Source organism: Cyphomyrmex costatus, unplaced genomic scaffold (assembly GCF_001594065.2).
Source record: "Cyphomyrmex costatus isolate MS0001 unplaced genomic scaffold, Ccosl1.0 scaffold67, whole genome shotgun sequence".
Taxonomy (NCBI): domain Eukaryota; kingdom Metazoa; phylum Arthropoda; class Insecta; order Hymenoptera; family Formicidae; genus Cyphomyrmex; species Cyphomyrmex costatus.
In genome coordinates, this window is record NW_017280233.1 from 229,855 (window position 1) to 250,761 (window position 20,907).

Sequence of the window (20,907 nt, forward strand, 5' to 3'; positions counted from 1 at the left end):
GAAACAGTGAAGAAGAAATTACATCAATCAACGTTTCGATCTTAGTTTGGATCCTTATCAAAATGCAATTACATATATATCATTGTGCTGCCTGGAACACTTTACAATATGATGTGGATAAATTAATTGTTTAAAATAAATTAACATTATTGTGTATAACTATTGTGAATGAATTAATTGTTTAAAATGAATTAACAAAATTGTGTATAATAATTGAAATAAACGATATAAATTAACAATGTTCTTATAGATAATTTCAAATGTGTTGTAAAATGTATGTAAGTATTGATAATATAATATGTAAAATTAAAATAGTTTAATGTAAGATGACAATGTAAAATAACAATATTGTGTAGAATTATATTGTTGAATACAATATACATATACATAAGTGATGTTCATACTGATTGTTGTAAAGTGTTGTGTAAAATGTAATAATAATGTAATATATAACAAAATTGTGAGGTAAGTGTATAATTGTGAAAGTATCAGAAATGATATGAGATGTAGTGTAGTATTGTGTTAATATGAATTTATAAGATGTTATTGAATTATGAATTTATAAAATGTTATTAGAAGATAAAATGTACAAATTTACATGATAAGGAATTGTATTGATGAGTATAGAAATAAAATTGATATGTCATTGCGTGGTCATGAGCTGATATGATAATGTGAATATACGTTATAAAAGTATATGTGATTTCAATACATGTGTCATGGATTTAGAAGTCAAATGTTGGTAAGTAAACAGTCATTAAACTATTCTTTTGTCTGTGTATGTGGATCATTTCTGAAATGAGTCTTTTGTTTAAAATATTTTCTCTATCAAGAATTTTGATATTGTCCCAATCAAAGTCATGTAAAAAATTCAATCTATGAGCGTATATGTTTTATTAAAAAAACTTGGAAGCGATAGATTCTTAAAATATTCCTTGCGTCGCATGTAAGAGTTAATACTATTAATTTACACAGCATGAACAAAGATTCCCGAGAGAAGAAAAGTTTTTTTAAACATCCGGTAGATAAATCTTTAAAAATGTTTGTTTTGTAGACGCTCCTCATTTGATCAAATTATTAAAATAATAATTTTATTGACTTCGATTTTTTTGTTGATGGGAAAATGTTGACGAAGCGAATTTTGGAAGAACTTTACTCAACTTTAACGATTTAAAATTGAGTGCTTTCAATTTAAGTAAAAATCATCTCTGCGTCAAAGAACATCAGTTACAAACAAATAAATTAGCGGCACAAGTTTTTTCTCGGAATGCATTAGTCATTGAATATTGCGGAAGAAAGGGATTTGTTTTACAAAACTGTTATTGACAGGAACTATATATAGCAGTTTTACTTCTGATTAATGATTGATTCGATGTATTGAATAGCCAATCAAAATTTGGACCCCACAGCGGCTCGCGTGCTTACGGTGAAACTGGAACATCAAAATGAAATTTTGGAGAATCAGTTCATTTCCATCATTGACAGAGTTGGTAAAAAACAAACTCTTTTACCATTCCAGAAAGGCATATTACTAACGAATTCGTTGAAAGAATTGCTGCTATATATAAAAGAAAAATGTTCTACCAATTTATTCATACTCGAATACATTATAATTACACAACGATTATGTTAAGTACTCGAAAACTTCTTCTCTTATTTAAGAGATTTAAGCACAATTTTCATTAGATCTATGCACATATAGTATATATTAATTTATATTTTTAAGACAATAACTGAAAGGCGGATTGCATTCTTAATTGAAAAAACAAAATATATAATAAATAGAAATTATGTTAGAGTCAATTAGAACATGGCAGAGTCTAGACGATTTTCTCTTTTAAGACTTATTTTGAAATTTGATGAAGTTATTACTGTATTTATTTTATTATTGGAGATTAATATTAAGTGAGTGTGTATCTTTCTTTTGTGTTCCTTGGGTCCGCTTGGTAAGCATAAGATATTTTGGTCAATTACGTCAATTAATTTAAATATACACTAGTCAACAAAAAATAGGGAACACTTTCAAACACGCTAAAAATTGGGCAATCTTCAAAACACCGTAACTCGGTGAAAAATCATCGCATACAAAAAATTAAAAAAGCATTTTAAAGGGTGAAATCTCTATTTTCGAAATCTATAATGAAATTTCAATATGACTGATATTTTACGGAGTTTTATGGATACAAATGGATATCCATCAAATCCAAAAATTTTTCACAAACTTTACAAAGATGTATGGCGTGAAGTAAAAATTACCCGAAAATGCGACTCGAAGCAATCGAAAGAGTGAATCTTGACCTTTAATTTATTTTTTTACTGAACGTTATACGATTTTTTTTCACCGAGTTATTGAACGTTGAAGCAAAACACGTTGTTCAAACATTAGTTTTATTATAATATTTAGAAAACATATATAATTTCATTACCAACAAGCATATGGAAACTTCTTTGGCCGATAATTGTGTTTGGCTGATAATTGTGACTTGCTTGGAGATTCCGTGTCAAAATGGGCGAATTCAAGATGACGAAGCGGCTATAGATACACTTGAATATGATTGGTTGGATCTATAAGTAATAACCAGGGAATGGAAAGTTACTTTTTAAAAATAACTAGTTACAGTTACTCGTTACCGAGTAAAAATGTAACTAGTTACAGTTACAGTTATCGCTTTTTAAAAGTAACTCGTTACAGTTACCGTTACTTAAAAAATAACTTTTCGTTACTTTTCCGTTACTTTTTTTAAAATCAATTTAAAAATGTACTTTTGCATTTTTTTTTATATGTAATACTAACAAATATATAGTTTTATTAAAAAAAAAAAACAATGTAGAATGGCTCAAATAATAAATTAAATAAAAGTAAAATGAGAAGGGTTACGAGCCAAATGTTTTGCTGAAGATGGTTAAAATAAATAGCCGAAATAACTATACATACTTTTTATTGAATATTTTTTTCTACAAACTTCTTACCGCGTTGACTTCTCTTTTTAGCCAAATTAAATTTTCTTCGTTTTTATTGAAATATATATAAGGAGTCCATTAGTAATGATTGTATGTGTATATTTTAATTTAATTTCTTTTATATAAATATATATGTTTTTCTCTCTCCTATATAAGAAGAAGAATAAATAGAAATTTAAGAGATGTGAGCAATCCATTTGAAATACCTGAAGAATTATTTAAATTATTTAAAAAATTATATCGATTTGATGTGCAGACCGCTAAAGATTTATTGGATGAATTAATATCATTTTATATAATGAAGAACGACAAAGCATACACTGCTTATCATGTTTGTTATTCTGCTGTTTTTACAGACATGCTAAAAAACACCGAACGCTGATTGATAAAAAAACCGGTTGTGGGAGTAAAATTTCATCCGCTTTTCACCAATCAGCGCTCAAACACAGTCATTACATATAGACATCATTTAATAACGATATAATTTACAGAATAGGCCCCTTATTTTATTATTAGAAGTATTAAATGTGTTATAATAATATCGTTAATTATATGCTCTGCATTTTGTGTATGAAATGAAAAACATACGACGTTATGTTATTTTTATATACATATATACACGCGATATTGGGAAATAGATTTAGCGAAAATATATCGATATTAATCTTACAAATTGTCGAATATGAACATAATGCTTATTAATACATCCGTTTTCGATTTGGAAATTACGTTGTTTGTCTCCAATTCTCTATACTATAATTTTATCGACAGTGTCAGAAATAAATATTATAGCCACGTAGTTCTCAAATTGAAACTGTATGTGTCTATAGCGATAGTATACAAGACGATTCGACAGAGGAAAAAGGTTGGCATTGCTTCTCTCACTCTCTCTACCTGAAGTGCTTGCGAACGCCTGAAGTGTAGCTATTTAACCTAAAAAGGGAAGGTGTCCCTCCAATTCATTACGGGTGTTGTTCTGTTCTGAAAATTATTCGATAATTCACAATGCCGTTGGAGAATCTGGAGGAGGAGGGTTTGGAGAAGAACCCGAATTTGGAGCTGGCGCAGACGAAGTTCTTACTGGGTCTCCGCGAACACGTAGATGACGTTCATTTGAAGACCAAACTCCTAGATGCCATCAAAGCTGACAGTGAGACTGCATCTTTTTCTCTCGACTGCTTGTTGTATTATTTCAAAAAGTTTGATGTAATTTTCAACAACGTAACTCAGTTTGTTTAATATAATGCCTTAGATATCGTTTCCTTTCTTCTTATCTCGAAATATTACTGGATACGTCATCTATTATTACTCGAAACATAACCTCCACTTTTAACTGCTTTAATCAGTTTATTAATTTTTTAATGATTAATTATTATTAGTTCTTAATATAATTTTTGTTTTAAATATAATAAATAAACAATTTTTATGAATAGATATGGCTCCATTCTATGAAGAGGTTTGCAAAGACCTGAATTGGCCTGTAGATGAAACTCTTCTCGCAACGATGAAGACACATAACGCAGAACAGTTAAAAAAACTCGACGATGCTATCGAGGATGCTGAGAAAAATTTAGGCGAGATGGAGGTTCGAGAAGCCAACTTAAAGAAATCTGAATATCTCTGTCGAATAGGTGATAAAGAAGGTGCAATCTCGGCATTTAGGAAAACTTATGACAAGACAGTATCATTAGGACACAGATTAGATATTATATTTCACAATATTAGGATCGGCTTGTTCTATCTGGACCATGATCACATCACTAGAAATATTGAGAAAGCTAAAAGGTAAGTAAAAACAAAAAGAAGATATTTTTATGTTGATATTATATATTTTGTAACAATTAATATATTTTACTTGTATTTTGCAGCTTGATAGAAGAAGGTGGCGATTGGGATAGACGAAATCGTTTGAAAGTTTATCAGGGAATATATTGCATAGCAGTTCGTAACTTCAAGGAAGCCGCAAACTTCTTTTTGGATACAATTAGCACATTTACAAGTTATGAGCTCATGGATTATAACACGTTTGTGAGATATACAGTATACTTAAGTATGATAAGTCTTCCGCGGAATGAACTGAGAGATAAAATTATTAAGGGCTCTGAGATATTGGAGGTTCTTCACAGTAATTCAGACGTCAAGGATTACTTGTTCTCATTGTATAATTGTCATTATGCAGATTTTTTCAAGAATCTTGGTAAGTGTGAAAGACAGTTTAAATTTTACTTTATATTTGAAGGATTTCATAATTATTACAACACTGTTTCAGCGCATGTTGAAGGATTGCTACGTCGAGATTATTTGATATTTCCTCATTATCGGTATTATGTTCGGGAGATGCGAATTCTCGCATATACGCAACTACTGGAATCCTATCGATCTTTAACTCTTCAGTACATGGCTGAAGCATTTGGCGTTACAGTAGAATACATAGATCAGTAAGTAATTACTACTAATTTTTATTGAGTTTGTTACCAATTTTAACGTAATTTAATTAAATACAAATAAAATGCCTATGTGAGCCTGCGGTTTTTGTAAATTATATATTCATCACACAGAAAAAGAAAATTCAGAATCAAAATTGGATTTATTCTCGGAGCCAAACAAATATTAATTAATTTTATTTTAATTTTTCATTTAATAAAAATTATAACTTGCAATTTTAATTTAAGACTGTTTCAAGACCGACAAATACATAATTGGCTCGTAGTTTACTTAAACTGGAAATTGTAAAAATAAACAATCTTCAAAGATATTATTAAGCACCAAAGTCCACTGTTAATATTGTTGAAAATATTATTTTTGTAGAGAACTGTCACGCTTCATAGCAGCAGGCCGATTACATTGCAAAGTTGATAGAGTTGGAGGTGTAGTTGAAACGAATCGACCGGATAGCAAGAATTGGCAATATCAAGCGATGGTAAAGCAAGGGGATCTTCTACTCAATAGGGTGCAGAAATTGTCGCGTGTTATTAATATTTAATTTCCTGTATTTGTATAATCACAGAGATTATCTTGCTATTGTACTAAGAAACAATCAAGATTGACTAAATGAATGTCTATTGTATATCTGTTTTAAAGAGCCTGTATGTCGAGTTTTAGCTCGGATTTTGTAACAAAGAAAGCTAAAAGTATCATGTTTGATTTTGTAAACAAGATACACGAATATTCCTTGCGGAATGTATAATGTGATTTATTTACATTTTGCACCCTAAATATCCCCGTCGTTGAGATTAGTACTCATTTCATCACAATGATTCGTCAAGCGTTACTTAAAAAAAAGTTAAATGACAGTGTCGTTCTTTATGTAAACTCAAAATAAATCTAAACATTATTAAGTTATAGTCTTTAGCAGTCGAAGAAGAGTCTTTTGCAGGAAGAGCATAGAATAATTCAAAGCAAATCGGTATTTTTCTATTTTTAATTTAAAAAGTTTTAATTTTTCACGCAACGTAAATTTTTATGTAACATAATTATAAATAATACTTTTTGACCAATAAATTATAAAAATATTCTCTTGACAATCTTACAAAAGTGCTTGTGGAATTAATAAGACAAATTAGTTAATTTAACTATTTTTCGTAATTTCCATAAGAATGAATTTCCCTTTACTTTTCTTTGCAATTTCTTTTTATTTATTATTAAACATCTCTCGACATATTAAACAATGATAAAAACAAAAACTATAATACTTACGTATCTAATATATTTTATAGTACTAATATTTTTTCTTTAAATTTTAACTTTGAGATTGATTAGTAGACAGACGTGTTTTAGATTAAAGATAATAAAACTTCATAAACAAAAGCATCTGAGGAAGCATTTGTACAAATGTATGATCTGTTCCGGCCATACGTGCATCATCTTCATATAAGCTGTTCGCAGAATCGAAAAATATTACATAAAGCGACGATTGAATGCTTATTAAAATCGAGAAAAGCGTTATTAATTGATTTTCTTTTGGTTATTATTCTTTTATATATTTTATACTTTCAGAAATTACAAAATAAAAGCTTTGCAAAAATGACCTGCACAACTTGCTTAAAAATTTATAAAATCTCAGTTAGTTCTAATGACCTTCCTCTACTTATGGATGTCTATCGGCGCTGTTCTTTGTAAATATTTATTTACACGCATCCCAATATCGACAAAAGTTCATCCGTTACTAATCTAGCATTATTATATATTTTACGAAACCATTTCACGTTGTACTATTTCATATATAATACATATGTGTGTGCAATAGCGTTTAATTTAAATTACAAAAATGCGTTTACGTAAAAAAGAATTATTTATTATCTTTTAATATATATAAGTCATTATAGTTTCGTACGTCGAGTTATAGTTTGACGGTTATAAAGATTTTTATATTTCGGACGACTTGCATTTGCAATGTGGTGAAAACAAAATAATGATTTTTTACTGTCACCGATTTTATAAGTAAAAATAACTGTTTTAACGACATGGATTTTTTCGATTTTTTGCACTCGAGGAACCACACACAGGGATACATCACAAAAACGATCATCCAATCGCTTTTTGTTCTCTCTGTGGAAATACTCAACTTTCTTTAAACATAACTGTCCATATAACTCCATTACCGATATAATTTTGTTAATTTTACTGCGTTAATAATAAAAAAATTTATTGCGTTAATTAATATTTGTATGTATATCTGAGGAGGGCTCGAATATATATGCAGCCGAAACGTACGTAATGTTTTTGACTTCCAAAATATGTTATATTTTAATTTGATTGCGTGCGTGTATTTTTAGTGTGAATTTTAATTTATTTTAATTTATAATGTAATATTAAATGGTCTATTATTAGATCACACTTATAGTATTTTGACTCTTAATTGCCTTTTTATTTCATTAGAAATTATTTAATTATACTAAGAGTCCTGTATATATTCTTTCTATTTTAAATATAGTATATAAGAACGGAGATCGTTTTCTATCGTAATAAAAAAAAGATGTAATAAAAATGCGGCTTTTAATAATATTTAATCTAATATATAGAATAAATTTATATTGTACATAATAATTCGCATTTATTAAACAAGTATAAATCAGCAAAAGATTCAACATATATTCCTCATTCATACATTTATATATATTACATATCATTATCATACATTTTTTTAATCTGTATTTTATGCATCTTGAACATTTTATTCATATTTGAAGTAAAATGTGATTCACAATACCAAGTCTTTGTTTTGAATGTCGCGGAAAAGCAGGTCATCCTCCCACTCGATAAAGCACCTTCCTGCCATGACCAAAGATTTTGACATGGAACATCTGAATCATCTGATATTCTACCTGTCAAGAGCGCCTCGAGAAACGTAGTCGTGCATGCATTTTGACAACGATCGAAGGCAATTTGTCAGTGTCTATATTTATTATTTGTACACGAAACGATTTGTTTCTTTGGACTGATTCGCGCTGCTCCGACAATAAAGGAGAGGCGACCACTCCAATTAATTGTTCCCGATCGACGACTGCAATAATACACATTGTCGGCGTCGTATGACATTCATCGCCGGACTCGTCATCGTCCAAAAATACCGGTCGACGGCAGAGAACGATCGAGAGGGAAGACCGCACGGCTGATTCTAACGGAGCAATATCGTCGAAGACAGTTCGACACCACCCACCCACGATGGACAAGACAAAGCTGGTGAGCAACGACCTGGAGTTGCCGCCGCTGCGCAGCTTGGACGACTTTCTGCTGGAGTCCGCACGCTTTCAACTACCGAATCTCAAAGACCTCGAGAAATGGGGCAACCGAGTGGTCAACAATCTCCTGTACTATCAGACTAATTACTTGTTTACATCCGTTGTAATCTTCCTCATTGTTGGGTGAGTGATCTTCGACTGTACATTGATTTCTATGTAGATTAACATACGTTTTAACTTCTTCTAATTCTAAGAATTAGAAAAAAAATTGAACCAAGATTAAAGTTAATCTATATAGTAGTTGAAATGGATCTGAGTATTATTATAAGTTGACATATAGCGATTCTTGAATTTCCATGATTACAAGTCTTTCCTGAGAAAGATTTTCAAGTTTCTGACTTTTGCTACTTTTTCTAGACATATGATATAGCTTTCTTGAATGAAATAATTTGAAATCGAGCTAAATTTACATCTAATATTATCAACTTAAAGTACTTTTTACGTATTGTTTTATACTTGTTAATTTATGAATTCTTATAGATTGATCCATCCAGTGAAAATGCTAGTTGGTATGCTAGCAATGATGGCAATTTTGGGTACGTTCGCTTATGTATCCATGGAAGGAAGCACAATACATAACTTCAAAAGGCAATATCCTGTTGTTGGAGTATTCTTTATAATATTCGCTGGATGTTTCATAACATATACCTTAGGATCTCTTTTAGTTTTCTTCCTGGGCATTCTGTTACCTGTCTGTGGTAAGTGTGAATTTCATAGTATTTCATATCGTTATTAATTTTATTTCTTAAGCAATCACTTGATTTTTATTGTAATAGTTATATATATATATATATCTCTATTTTTCAGTGACATTTGTACATGCTTCACTGAGATTAAGGAATATCAAAAATAGGATTGCCAATAAAATCGAGGGCATTGGTTTGAAACGTACGCCGATGGGTGTATTTCTGAAACATCTGGGTATGGAAGAAGAATTATTTTCATAAATTTCTGTAGCTCTTTATTTTTAAGTTCTTAAGATAGATCGAGTGGAAATGCTTTGCAATCTTATTAACAATCTTACTACATATACACAGTACCAATTCGTTTACTATGAAGCTTTGACATTTATTTTTAAATCTGCTTTAAATAAGCTAATGGATATAGTCATATCTATATATTTTTTCAATAATATTAGGTCTTCTCTCTTACGGATATAGAGAATACCAAAAAAGAAATTCTGATGCTTCAAAAATAATTTCAGAAATAAAATCAATACATTGTTATCGATGAAATCATATTTTCTCAACTAGTTGCTAAATAATATGTACGTGTTATGTTTTAAATGCTTATATATTGTTAATATTTAATGAAATCTTTATATATTTGCTGATATCGATGAAAGTAACAAAGTTATTATTTATTAATACTGATAGTATTTAATATTTTCTCTAATAATTTTTTTTACCCACTATATATGTATGTACATATAATGTATATGTAATATATTCAGAGTATATTATCCCCAAATATAATATATTTATTACTAAAAATATATACATTAAGAACATTTTGTAGTGTAGATAAAATATATTGATATTAAATATATTATTGTGTTGATTGACTATAAAATTGTTTCATAAAAATTATCATGTTATATAATGTACTGAACATATGTACGAATAAAAATATTTGAATTCTCTTTCTTATTTTTTAAAGGAAAAGTAGCATGTGTTATCTCCAGAATTGATCACACGTTCTTCATAAGTATTTCAAAGGCTGCTTACATACTAACAATATTATATCATTTCTCTCAACGTTCTATTTTGTTATCTGTTTTAGTTGAATTTATTTGTTCATGTTGAATTTTGTTGATAACTTTGATGATACTTATGTTAAGTTTAAATATCAGCTTATATTAATTTTCAGCACATTACTTATTTATTGTTCATTTAATACTATTATGTAGAATCTATCATATTTATCATATTTATGAATTATATTATCTCTAATATTCTTTTATTCTTTTCTCATTTCACTCTACAGAAGATGTGACTGGTATGACTTTACGTGCACAAACAGCACTCATGCAACCGCCTCACTAATACCTCGCTTTGTACATCAAGTTAAGGTTCAATAGCAAATTGACAAAAATTAATGTCAATAACCATTAATGTTTGCTGCTACTGCTGTTTTAATTGGACTACAGTGTTCCACATGTTATCGTAGTGAAATAAATCTTGTAGCATTTGTAGAATATAAATTTGTAGCAAATACCTGTAACTGGAAACAACGACTAGTGCTATGTAATTTTTTAGGCGCAGAACTATATAGTTGTTTATTATAATCAACGAATTATAATACCAAATATTTTTTTACAATACCAAAAAATTATTAAATTTATATATTTATATTAAGAATTGTGTTACACACTTTCTCTTGTGATTGTGAGGACTATTTTAATAGGGATTTTTTTGAATGGGAATATATTTTTTGAATACCATATATAGCTCAGATAGTGTCCATAATAAATATACTGAATTATACATGTGAATAATTGAAAATCAAAATGACTGTGAAGCTTTGTCCATATGACATTTATGAACAAACAATATTTTGAATTAATTTGTATATATATGTATATATTTTATAAAGAATATAAGTAAACTATACGCACATAATGAATTGTTTTCACAAAACTTTGTTATATATTATATTATTTTCATTCTAATTTTTGGTATTTTAATATATATATATATATGTATATATAGTCTGACAATAAAATTTCCGGATTATAGCAATAAAAAACAGATATCTTAGATAACAAATTGTTTCTAGCTTTTAAATTAGTCACTTATAAAATAAACACTTCATACATCTTCGATACAAAACCTTAAAACTATTTTTAAATGAGTAATTGAAATGCTATTCAGAACATTCATCACATTCTTCTAAATATTTTCAACATCTTAAAAATGTTTACCGAAAAAGTTGCATGACAATGTTCTTATAGACAAGAGAATCTTTATTGTTTTTGATCAAGAAAAGAATTGTTAAGATTAGTCATTCATCTTATTAACTTTTTTAAATTTTATGTTCTCAAAACTCAAAAATATTATAAAAGATAAAAGTTTTTAAGACATCGAGGGCGTTTAGAAGGATGTAACAAGTACTCTGAATAGCAACTGTGGCCTTTGTTTTGAAGTGTATTGATGTCATGATTTGATAGGGGACCATTTTAAAAAATAAAACCACTTTTTTTTATCTGTCCGTTTTCTTTTTCTTGCCGAATACGGGACTTTTATTATCAGACCATGTACACATGTTTTGTTATATATGTTTGTGAATCAATATCCCTATCCTTGTAATATACATAAAACTAAGATCATTTATTTAAAAAATATATGGAACCAAGAATTAAAGTAATACTTTAATTGCTGACGAGTAAGCTTCAAAAAGACTAGAATTTAAAAGTGGTGCAGGAGATATATATATATATATGAGAATATTAATACGATTTAATTAAATGATATATTTGATATAAGTACACTCTAGGAGAAATACTTTCTACCGTGTATATTACAGAATGACACCATAATTCTAAGAAATAAGTAAAAATACAGATGACAAGACATGTATCTGTAGTCAATGCATAGTATCAATATATTCTATTAACATTAATTATAGTTCATAATTTTAAACTATCCTGACCTATGTCTATCTTAATTATATCGGCAGTTGTAACTTGAACTGATTATCTTGATGAAAAGATGATACATTGATATATCTTGTATTGCGATATATATAAATGTTTTCATTATCTTATTTTTTTCATTGATAACTGTGATATATATTGTAATATGGTACCTTACTTGTCCTGTATCTTGAATCACATTGACAAAATTTCACGTAGAATGCTTCAAAATGTTTCATTATATCACATAATGCTATAAAATGACTGCCAAAATATAACAATTTGTTGTATGTGCCTTCGAAATATTCCAAACAAAAGTATTGTGACGATTGTACGCATTATGGACGGCACTTGCAAGATTTTCCGAAAATGGTAATAATGAAACTAAAAAATATAATATTATTTGACGATACTTCGGCAGTAACTATGCATACAACTGTTTTCTCTTATAAGTTCTGACAATCTTAAATTCTAATTTAAGATAAAAAGATTAATGAACGCATTTTTGTATGACATGAACACTGAATGGCAGTGCCTTTATCATTTACCTTATATAAAAAAATGTTTCTTTAAATGTGTCTTAAAACATACTTAAATAAACAAAAATATGAATAATGGGTTCATTAATTTTAAGGAACAGAGATCAAATTCTAAAGTTTTAACTATACAATTTTTACAACCTCCCCTCTTTTCTTTCTTTTCGTATAGTAATGTAGAAATGACAGTGATAACATTTTCAATGAATGTCTCAATTATTATAATATAACTAAAGAAAACGTAACTAAGGAAATGTAATGGAAGCAATTATTACTTATTCAAAGAAAGTTACTATATCTTCGATATGAATACTGTGTTCGTTGGAAATAAGATCGTATCTAGCAGACGAGTATTTGCAGATAACGCACCAACGTTTGTTTTCGGGAATGGCACCAAAAATGTATGCTCTGTTGATGGAAAACCCATTTCCTCCATTTTAATTAAAAAGTCCTAAAAAATGTGCAATTATATTTTTTTTTTACACACGATACGATCGTGCAATCTTAGGAGGAAATTTAAATACATACTTCTATGGTATTTGTTGCACACATTGATATAGTTTCTTTTGCACCATTAGGCAATCGTAAACAGAGCCGTAGATAAGGTTCGTCGCCTGGATTAGAAAGTTATTTTGTAGATGAGATAAAGGATACATCAGAAACACTACAAGTCATAGAAGACTAACATAATTACCTGTTTCAGGTTTAGTTGTATCTGATTTTAATTTTTCGTCTTTTTGCTGCTTAGTCGCCAATTCATTCAATTTTCTCTTTTTATTGAAAGCAGTACTGCTACTTGGAATATTCAAATTTGGAACACTCAAACTTGTAGTGTTGTCAGATGCTACATTCTCGTTCCCTGTGTATATAACACAATATTAACAGACGTTAATTAAAATGCTATTGTGTATACAGTTTGTTTAGTAAATTAAACAAATTAATATATAATTTTATAAACATAGTTATTTTTTATTTTATAGATACTAACCCAAACACGTAACTTTTTCTGATAAAAGTCTAGAAGTTTTGCTACTAGGTCCACAATCCTGAAAAAGCAAACATTACAATAAAAAATTGATTACGAAAAAAGAAAATTATAAAATTGAAATACTAACATTCTTTGTTTGATCAGCTACAGTATTTCGTTTTGGAGGTGTTGTAGGAAAATTATTCCAATCTTTAGAGTCAGATGAAACATATGTAGCACTTTCTGGAGATGGATGTGTGCTCAGAACATCATTTAAATCAGAGATCAGACTGTCCACAGTAATGTTGTTGTAAGCTTTCATACACTCTCCTGTTCTAGGATCTACAATCGCCAGATAAGGATATGCCACCACATTGTAAAAGTCTATATAACGTTTTCCATCCGAAGTATTAGATAAGACCTGATTGAAAGTAACAAATGTAGCTCAATGAATCAGAATATAAACATGGTGAATATAAACATGGCATGATATTCTGATACAACATACTTGCCACAAGACAAAGTGATCCTTGACAATTTCTTGGATATGCTCATTAGGCCAAACGTCCCTATTGAGAACCTGACAACTGAATTCCTGTGGATTCTGAACATTCACAAGCAGCCAACGGTTTAAAGTTTTCGCATGGTCCCGTGCTTCCATGAAGGATCCCAAAAAGAGAATATCACATGGTGGTCGGAATAGATCTTCCAGCCGCTTAGATTTCTTCTGAGACATTTGCTTTGCACCAGTTACTCGACGAGTCATCTCTTCCTCTTGTCTCTCTGTATTAATCATTAGATATGTATTATATGAGATATAAACTATAGATTGTCAGCACTAGCAGTAAATTTGAAAATACAGCCTCAAAAATGTATTATATGTGCATCATATATATTTGTAATTGATATATGATAATACGTACGGGTTTCCACTGCAAAATCTCTGAATCTATCAAACACATTATTCGACAACTGTGGCAATGAACACATTGGATCTGAGGGTACTAGAATCTCGCGCGTGGGAAGTATCGGAGCCCTCACAGGTGGTTCAGGATTTGCGTTCTCGATCTCCGGTGGTCTGCCACCCTCGAACATCAAGCTGATCGCCATCTCCACGTTTCCATCAGCCAACGTCAGGTACTGCTGAGCCGTCGCTTCGCTCTCGCCTAAATGGAAGACACAAACTGAACATCCAGCACGTCACCCGCGCTCATCCACAACGGATATCGTTCCCAGCATTTAAATTTGTGGCTTCGTCGCGATTCACATCGACATTAACTGCGGTTATGATCGCGTTTTTAACCTGAACGATAACTTACGCGCTAACTTACACACAATAATGTAGCTTACCCGTCACTTCGATGAATTTGTCGACCAGTTCGCGATCCATCGCGGCAACCTCAAGTTCAGAAGGATTTTTCTCACTGAACTCAAAACCCGATCACCCAAGAAAAATACCTCCAAACCTCAGTTCGTCTCAGTTCGTCTCTCTTTCTCTCCCTCTCTGACTCTCACTTTCTTGCCCACTCACCAGTCACCACACACAGGCACATGCAGGCACACACCAAATGACATCTTGAGCATCACGACTCACTTTACTGTAAAGTTGATAAAAAACATTTTTTAAACAATACTGCGCGCATTTTCTTAATCGATGTTTTTAACATATTTTAAACATTATTTTTATAATAATACTATTTAAAGCGCATGTTGAAAACACGTATAAAAGGAACAAAATGTTTTATTCTAAAAAAAAGACGTAAAAAATTTCTTTTATCTTTGTCAATTAATCCTAGTTTATTATAATTGTTGTGTGCGTTTTCATACTATTTAATGCACAAAATTCTTTTGTAATTTTCTTTATTGTTATTAGAATTCTTATAATTATTTTTGTTATCTAGAATAATATATGGAATTAATATAACTTTTCGTTAAATTATTATATTTTATAATAATTACGTTAAAGGAAAATATCTTTTTTTTTTTTTTCAGAATTTTTGTGCAATAACAATTAATCCTAACCGCATTTTGCAATTTTTTACAATGCATATTTATAATATAAAAAAGATTTACGATGTAAAATTCTTATCTATATATTTTTAGTGTTGAAATGATTTTGGACGATTAAATTTATTATATATTTGATTATTCGGGAATATTGCAAAAAGATTTAATTACAAAATATAATAATGATATTGTATATAATTATAAATATTTCACAGAATAAATTCTGTAAAATTTTTTTTACAGAAAAATTACAGGAAAAGTCTGACACGTCATCTTAAAATTTTGGAGCATATTCTGATTTGATATTTAAAATATTTGAGACATTTGTAATTTTTTTTTATTTGGTTATACGTTTTGACATTTTTTAATATTAATTTATTTTAATCAATCTTTTTAATGTCAAATATCTGCAATAATATAAAAAGTATAAACAGCGATAAAATTATTTCTAATTTTATCAATGGTCGATATACTTACGGATGATTTTATCGATCATTAATATTTATCGACATTAATTACAAGAATTTAAAAAGATGGCGCAATCATATTTTACAGTTTCGGCCAATCGAATTTATTCACTGGTCACACTAATAATATTCAAACGGATGTTAAATTGGTCAAATCAAGGACAATATTATTTTTCTGCTATGAGATAAATTATTTAATCTCTATGTAATGTGAGATTGACTGAAAACTTGTGGAAACGGCGTATTGTAAACGTTTGTTGATGTTCGTAAACATTCGTTGACATTGTTGACAATGGCCAATAACCTATAGTGGGAAGAACACCGCCTGTTGGAAATCGCATCACTGAGATGAGTATCACCGGTAAATTGCTCTACAATAAACTTCGCGGATTACGTCCAGATTTGTCATCGGGGATCACACCTGAGCTCTTGAGCAAAGTATGCGACGATCCGAGCACGCAGCCTTTTCTGGAGTGGTTCTGCAAGAATGTGAGCAGTGCCAATATTCTCTCCAACGAGGAGATAAAATTGTAAGACACTTTTTTTATTTACAAACCACAGTTGACTGAGATAAACTAAACTAGATTTTGGACGATTTTTTTCTTCTTTTACAGAAAAAATACATTGGAAGATGCAAGCGAAATGTTAGAAGGTGAAGCGTTGGATGCTGCATTGGAGGAAGCTACCAAAAATTGTCCAAATTTGTTGAAACTTGTCGATGTAGATGATACATATCGAGAGGATCTATTTGTGGAATACGAAACATTGAAGGAAAGCTACAAGGTCGATGAAGAGTACCTTCAGTCATTGAGACATAGTATAAAAACTTTGAAGTAAGGATTGTAAATGTTTTCTCTTCTTTTGGAGCATTTATATAACAGATATATAATTTAGAGAAATAACTTGTAGAGAAGTTGAGAATAAACTAGATGATAACATTGAAGAAGCCGAGATCTTACTCAATAAAGAACAGATTGAAACAGAAAAGGCATACGATGATTGCAGTGTCATTCTGAAAAAATTTGATAAAGATAATTGTCAGTTTTCGAAGGATGTAGAAAGTCTTCTAAATGTGTATGCCAGTGCTGCTAAGAATGTAATTATTTGAAGAATGTGATTATCTCAAATTTTCTAACTAATTTTACAAGTTATTTGATTATTTTCTCTTTCAGCAAGGCAGTGCGGTGTTGTGGTCACAAATGCCTATTGACTTGTTTATTAAACAAATAGAACTTAACAATCATTATCTAGGTATTCATATAAAGAAGCAATTTGGAACTAGTGCTAACAAGGAAGTACAAGAAGAGGATTCAGATTACGGATCTCTAATAAATGACAGTAGGGACAAACAGACGGATGAAAGGATGCTTGAGTTAAATATATGTAAAAGAAAGTGGGTAAATAGGCAAATATTCTTTTTTAAAAATTGATTAAACATAATTGTATTTTTTCTTATTTTTTGTACAGCTTAAGCAATGCTAAATTACAAGAGATTAATGCTAGTGTTCAAGAGGAATGTTACATGGCCATGTTACAATGCGTACAGGATATTTACAATGGTGGAATTGTAAAAGTGCCTGAGAATAGTAAATTACAGTAAGTAAAAATACTACTCATGTTAAATCAGATTAAATCGATTATTTCATACTAAGAATAATCACTTATACATGTGGTTTGAACATAGAACAAAGTAAACAATGTTTTATATATTAAATTTCATTTATAAACAGCGACGAAATACAAACGTTAACTATAAAGAGGGATATCTTGGAGCAGAATATTGAGCTTCTGCGAGATCAACAATTACCAGAACTAGTAGTACAATATGCGGAAATAGAGACGATAAAGATCTTGAAGAACGACGCCCTCACCCGTCTCGAACGGAGGAAAACTCGTCTCGAGAAGCTCAAGAATCTATATTCTCTCACAGGAAAGCACGGACACGTTTATGTGGATCTGTTGTACTTATTAATGGAAATGCAATTTTGCCGCCTGCGCGAAGTTACTGAATTCATCGCTGACGCTCGTCATTACATTCTCACGGAATATAAGCTTTCTTCTGCAAGATGTGTTAGTATTAATGTATTTCTCTCTTAATTTGGAATTATTTTAATAAAAATAATTTACACTATTATATCATAGAAACATAATGAAATGTGTAGGAGGTCATGCAGCAAGAACAGGACAAATATGCGACAATGATAATGCAATCTCCGAAAACGTACAATGCGTTTAATAAAATATTTATATCTATGATACTCGGTGACGATATTTCGAATGAATCGTCGTTCTCTACTGCGTTGAAAAGATACGATGACTTAATAGCTGACAACGCGAAGAAGAAGGAATTAATACTGGAAACGTATCTGAATGATAAACTCGACAAATTACGCAAATTGTAAGTGCTATTAATAATTTCATGTATTGACGATACGTTGTTTTTCTATGGACATGTCCAATAAATACTTGTATGGGTTTAGAGAGAACGAAATTAACAAGGATTACACAGCCGAGACGCGAAATGGACCGACGATTAGCTTCAGAGCAACTTCATACGAAATAAGTTCCAAGTGCGAGGAAATGTCTACAGTCGTTCAACAGGTTCAAGGAGATATAACAAAAATTAGGAATCAGTTCAAAGAACGAATGGTATAACGCTAAAAATATATTAATAGTTTGTGAAAACACATTTGCTAATAATGACATTTGCTAATGATTCTCGTATTGCAGAGGATGGATGCTAATTTAGAACGTGAGAAGGACATTTTATGGCAGAGATTCTTGGCAGAACCCGATATATTAAGAATGAGATACGAAGAAGCAAAACAAAAAGTGAATGAGTCTCACTTTAGAGATACCGTAGAAAGTAAACTGAATTAATACATTAATGATTTATTAATCAATTGTATAGAGAGACGGGAAAAGAGGTATTCGATATTCCAAACTTATTTTTGTACTTTTTTCAATTAATATAATTGAAACGTATACACACACAGTATATCGTAAATATATTCCATAAAATACTAGCTGTTTATTCCCTTTGAGACGTTAGTTTTGCTCATAGGCATACATAGAGAGGAAGGGAGCCAACAAATGTTGATAAGGAGAAACAGACTGAATTTGCGATGAAATGTTGAACACTTATTACTCAATTCATGGCTTTTTTAATATATATTATTCATAATAAATTTCACTGCGATCACGAAGAGTCTTGAAAGTTGCTTTTAATATAAATATTTTAATCACACACAGTTTTGCGTGAGGATAAATTTTTACCCTCCTCCTCCCTCTTGTCAATTCTTGAGTATGGTCTCGTCCTTTTAATTCTTTTAACTTATTAGAGGAAATCCGATCGGCGAGTGGACATAATACGCGCGGGGCATTACGTGGACGCGCGAATGAATGATTCGTCCCAAGGACAAGCGTGTGTGTGCGTGCACGCTGAGCGCACGCGCGTATAAACGCGGATGACGAGGGATGACGTAGAGGAGGTGCCCGAGTGTAACCTTGATCCGCGCGCATCGATGTTCCCTCCCTCCTTTCTCCCTTCCACTCTCCTGTCCGCCTCATCGACGTGTTGCCCTTTCGTCCTTCGCTCCTCGTCCCCCGCTTTGTCTCAAATTTCGTTCAAAATCGCCAGCAATCGCCAGGCTTCCGAAAAAGATGTCCGAATAAAAAGGTTTACAAACGCCACACGTTTATGAATTATGAAACGCCCGTATCGAAGGTGTCTTATCGGCGCATTCCTACAAACGCGACAAAGGCGTTTTTACGCTCGACAGCGATCCATGCTTGCTTTCTTAACGAACGGCAGGAGGGAGGGAGGGAGAATACGGAACGGGGAAGTGGCGAGGCGAGGAGTATTATCGATTCGCCGGGCACCCGTGAGAGTTAACGGTTTGTTTACACGAACCGGCGAGCGCGGGGCGCCGGCGGGAGGGAAGGCGACGAGGCGCATGCGCCGCCCGACCAAAACAATAATAACAGAGTAGAAGGTTCATGGCTGGCGGACGTACGGGCGGCCGCTCGCTCTTCGCTCTCCGTGCTCGCTCAAGTCTGCTCGCTGGCGGTGCTCCGCTCCGCGCCAGCAAGTGATCGGGGACCCCCGTCGACGTTGTCGCGCGGTCAAGTCACGCCAGGTAAACAAAGGCGCATCGGACGTTTCGCCGCGCGTTACAAAAGTCGGCTGCGCCGACAATTCGGCGATCCTCCGCGGAGAGAGCGAGTTACGTCCTGTTTGTGTGTGTGTGTGTTGAGGCCTTTAAAACCCGACGAGACTACCTCGAAGTCGGAACGGTGACAAATAAATTCCGACTGACGTCTTAGTTGACATTTGAAACGAGACTGGGAGAAAAAAGCCCGCGTCAACGTTGAGTAACAAGTGAATCGCAAGTGGAATCGTGACTACCTCAGGATATAAGGAAAATAAGAGATTATAAATAGAACAGAAAATCGCGCGCGAGAAGAAGGAATCGTCCGTCGGCCAGGGTAAATACGATTCGAAAGCGGGAGCGAGATTACCATCTTCCCGTCGGGCCAAAATAATCACTCGCTCTCACCGTGTTCCGTTCCTTCTCTTTCTCTCCCCCCCCCC

At 31.6% G+C, this 20,907-nt stretch overlaps 4 protein-coding genes across 4 annotated transcripts; 3 read left to right on the plus strand and 1 right to left on the minus strand.

Moving 5' to 3' along the window:
- The first annotated feature begins 3,840 nt into the window (after positions 1-3,840).
- On the plus strand, positions 3,841-6,407 carry Rpn7 (regulatory particle non-ATPase 7). The gene is made up of 5 exons (XM_018547683.1): positions 3,841-4,111; positions 4,395-4,746; positions 4,830-5,158; positions 5,231-5,399; positions 5,770-6,407. Exons 1-5 carry the CDS (start codon positions 3,967-3,969, stop codon positions 5,942-5,944), a joined length of 1,170 nt encoding a protein of 389 aa, XP_018403185.1. The 5' UTR covers positions 3,841-3,966; the 3' UTR covers positions 5,945-6,407.
- Positions 6,408-8,234: 1,827 nt separating this feature from the next.
- Jwa (PRA1 family protein Jwa) lies at positions 8,235-10,931 on the plus strand. Its single transcript, XM_018547686.1, has 4 exons — positions 8,235-8,825; positions 9,183-9,400; positions 9,510-9,623; positions 10,689-10,931. Exons 1-4 carry the CDS (start codon positions 8,626-8,628, stop codon positions 10,745-10,747), a joined length of 591 nt encoding a protein of 196 aa, XP_018403188.1. The 5' UTR covers positions 8,235-8,625; the 3' UTR covers positions 10,748-10,931.
- Positions 10,932-13,089: 2,158 nt separating this feature from the next.
- LOC108780096 (UBX domain-containing protein 7) lies at positions 13,090-15,353 on the minus strand. The gene is made up of 8 exons (XM_018547687.1): positions 15,190-15,353; positions 14,763-15,005; positions 14,348-14,622; positions 13,988-14,260; positions 13,861-13,918; positions 13,567-13,731; positions 13,401-13,486; positions 13,090-13,323 (listed from the first exon to the last, which is right to left on the minus strand). The coding sequence occupies exons 1-8, from the start codon at positions 15,227-15,229 to the stop codon at positions 13,165-13,167; spliced, it is 1,299 nt and encodes a 432-aa protein (XP_018403189.1). The 5' UTR covers positions 15,230-15,353; the 3' UTR covers positions 13,090-13,164.
- Positions 15,354-16,437: 1,084 nt separating this feature from the next.
- On the plus strand, positions 16,438-19,555 carry LOC108780094 (HAUS augmin-like complex subunit 3). The gene is made up of 9 exons (XM_018547685.1): positions 16,438-16,843; positions 16,928-17,146; positions 17,223-17,409; positions 17,486-17,706; positions 17,781-17,909; positions 18,044-18,383; positions 18,476-18,711; positions 18,794-18,962; positions 19,044-19,555. The coding sequence occupies exons 1-9, from the start codon at positions 16,662-16,664 to the stop codon at positions 19,191-19,193; spliced, it is 1,833 nt and encodes a 610-aa protein (XP_018403187.1). The 5' UTR covers positions 16,438-16,661; the 3' UTR covers positions 19,194-19,555.
- Positions 19,556-20,907: the final 1,352 nt, after the last annotated feature.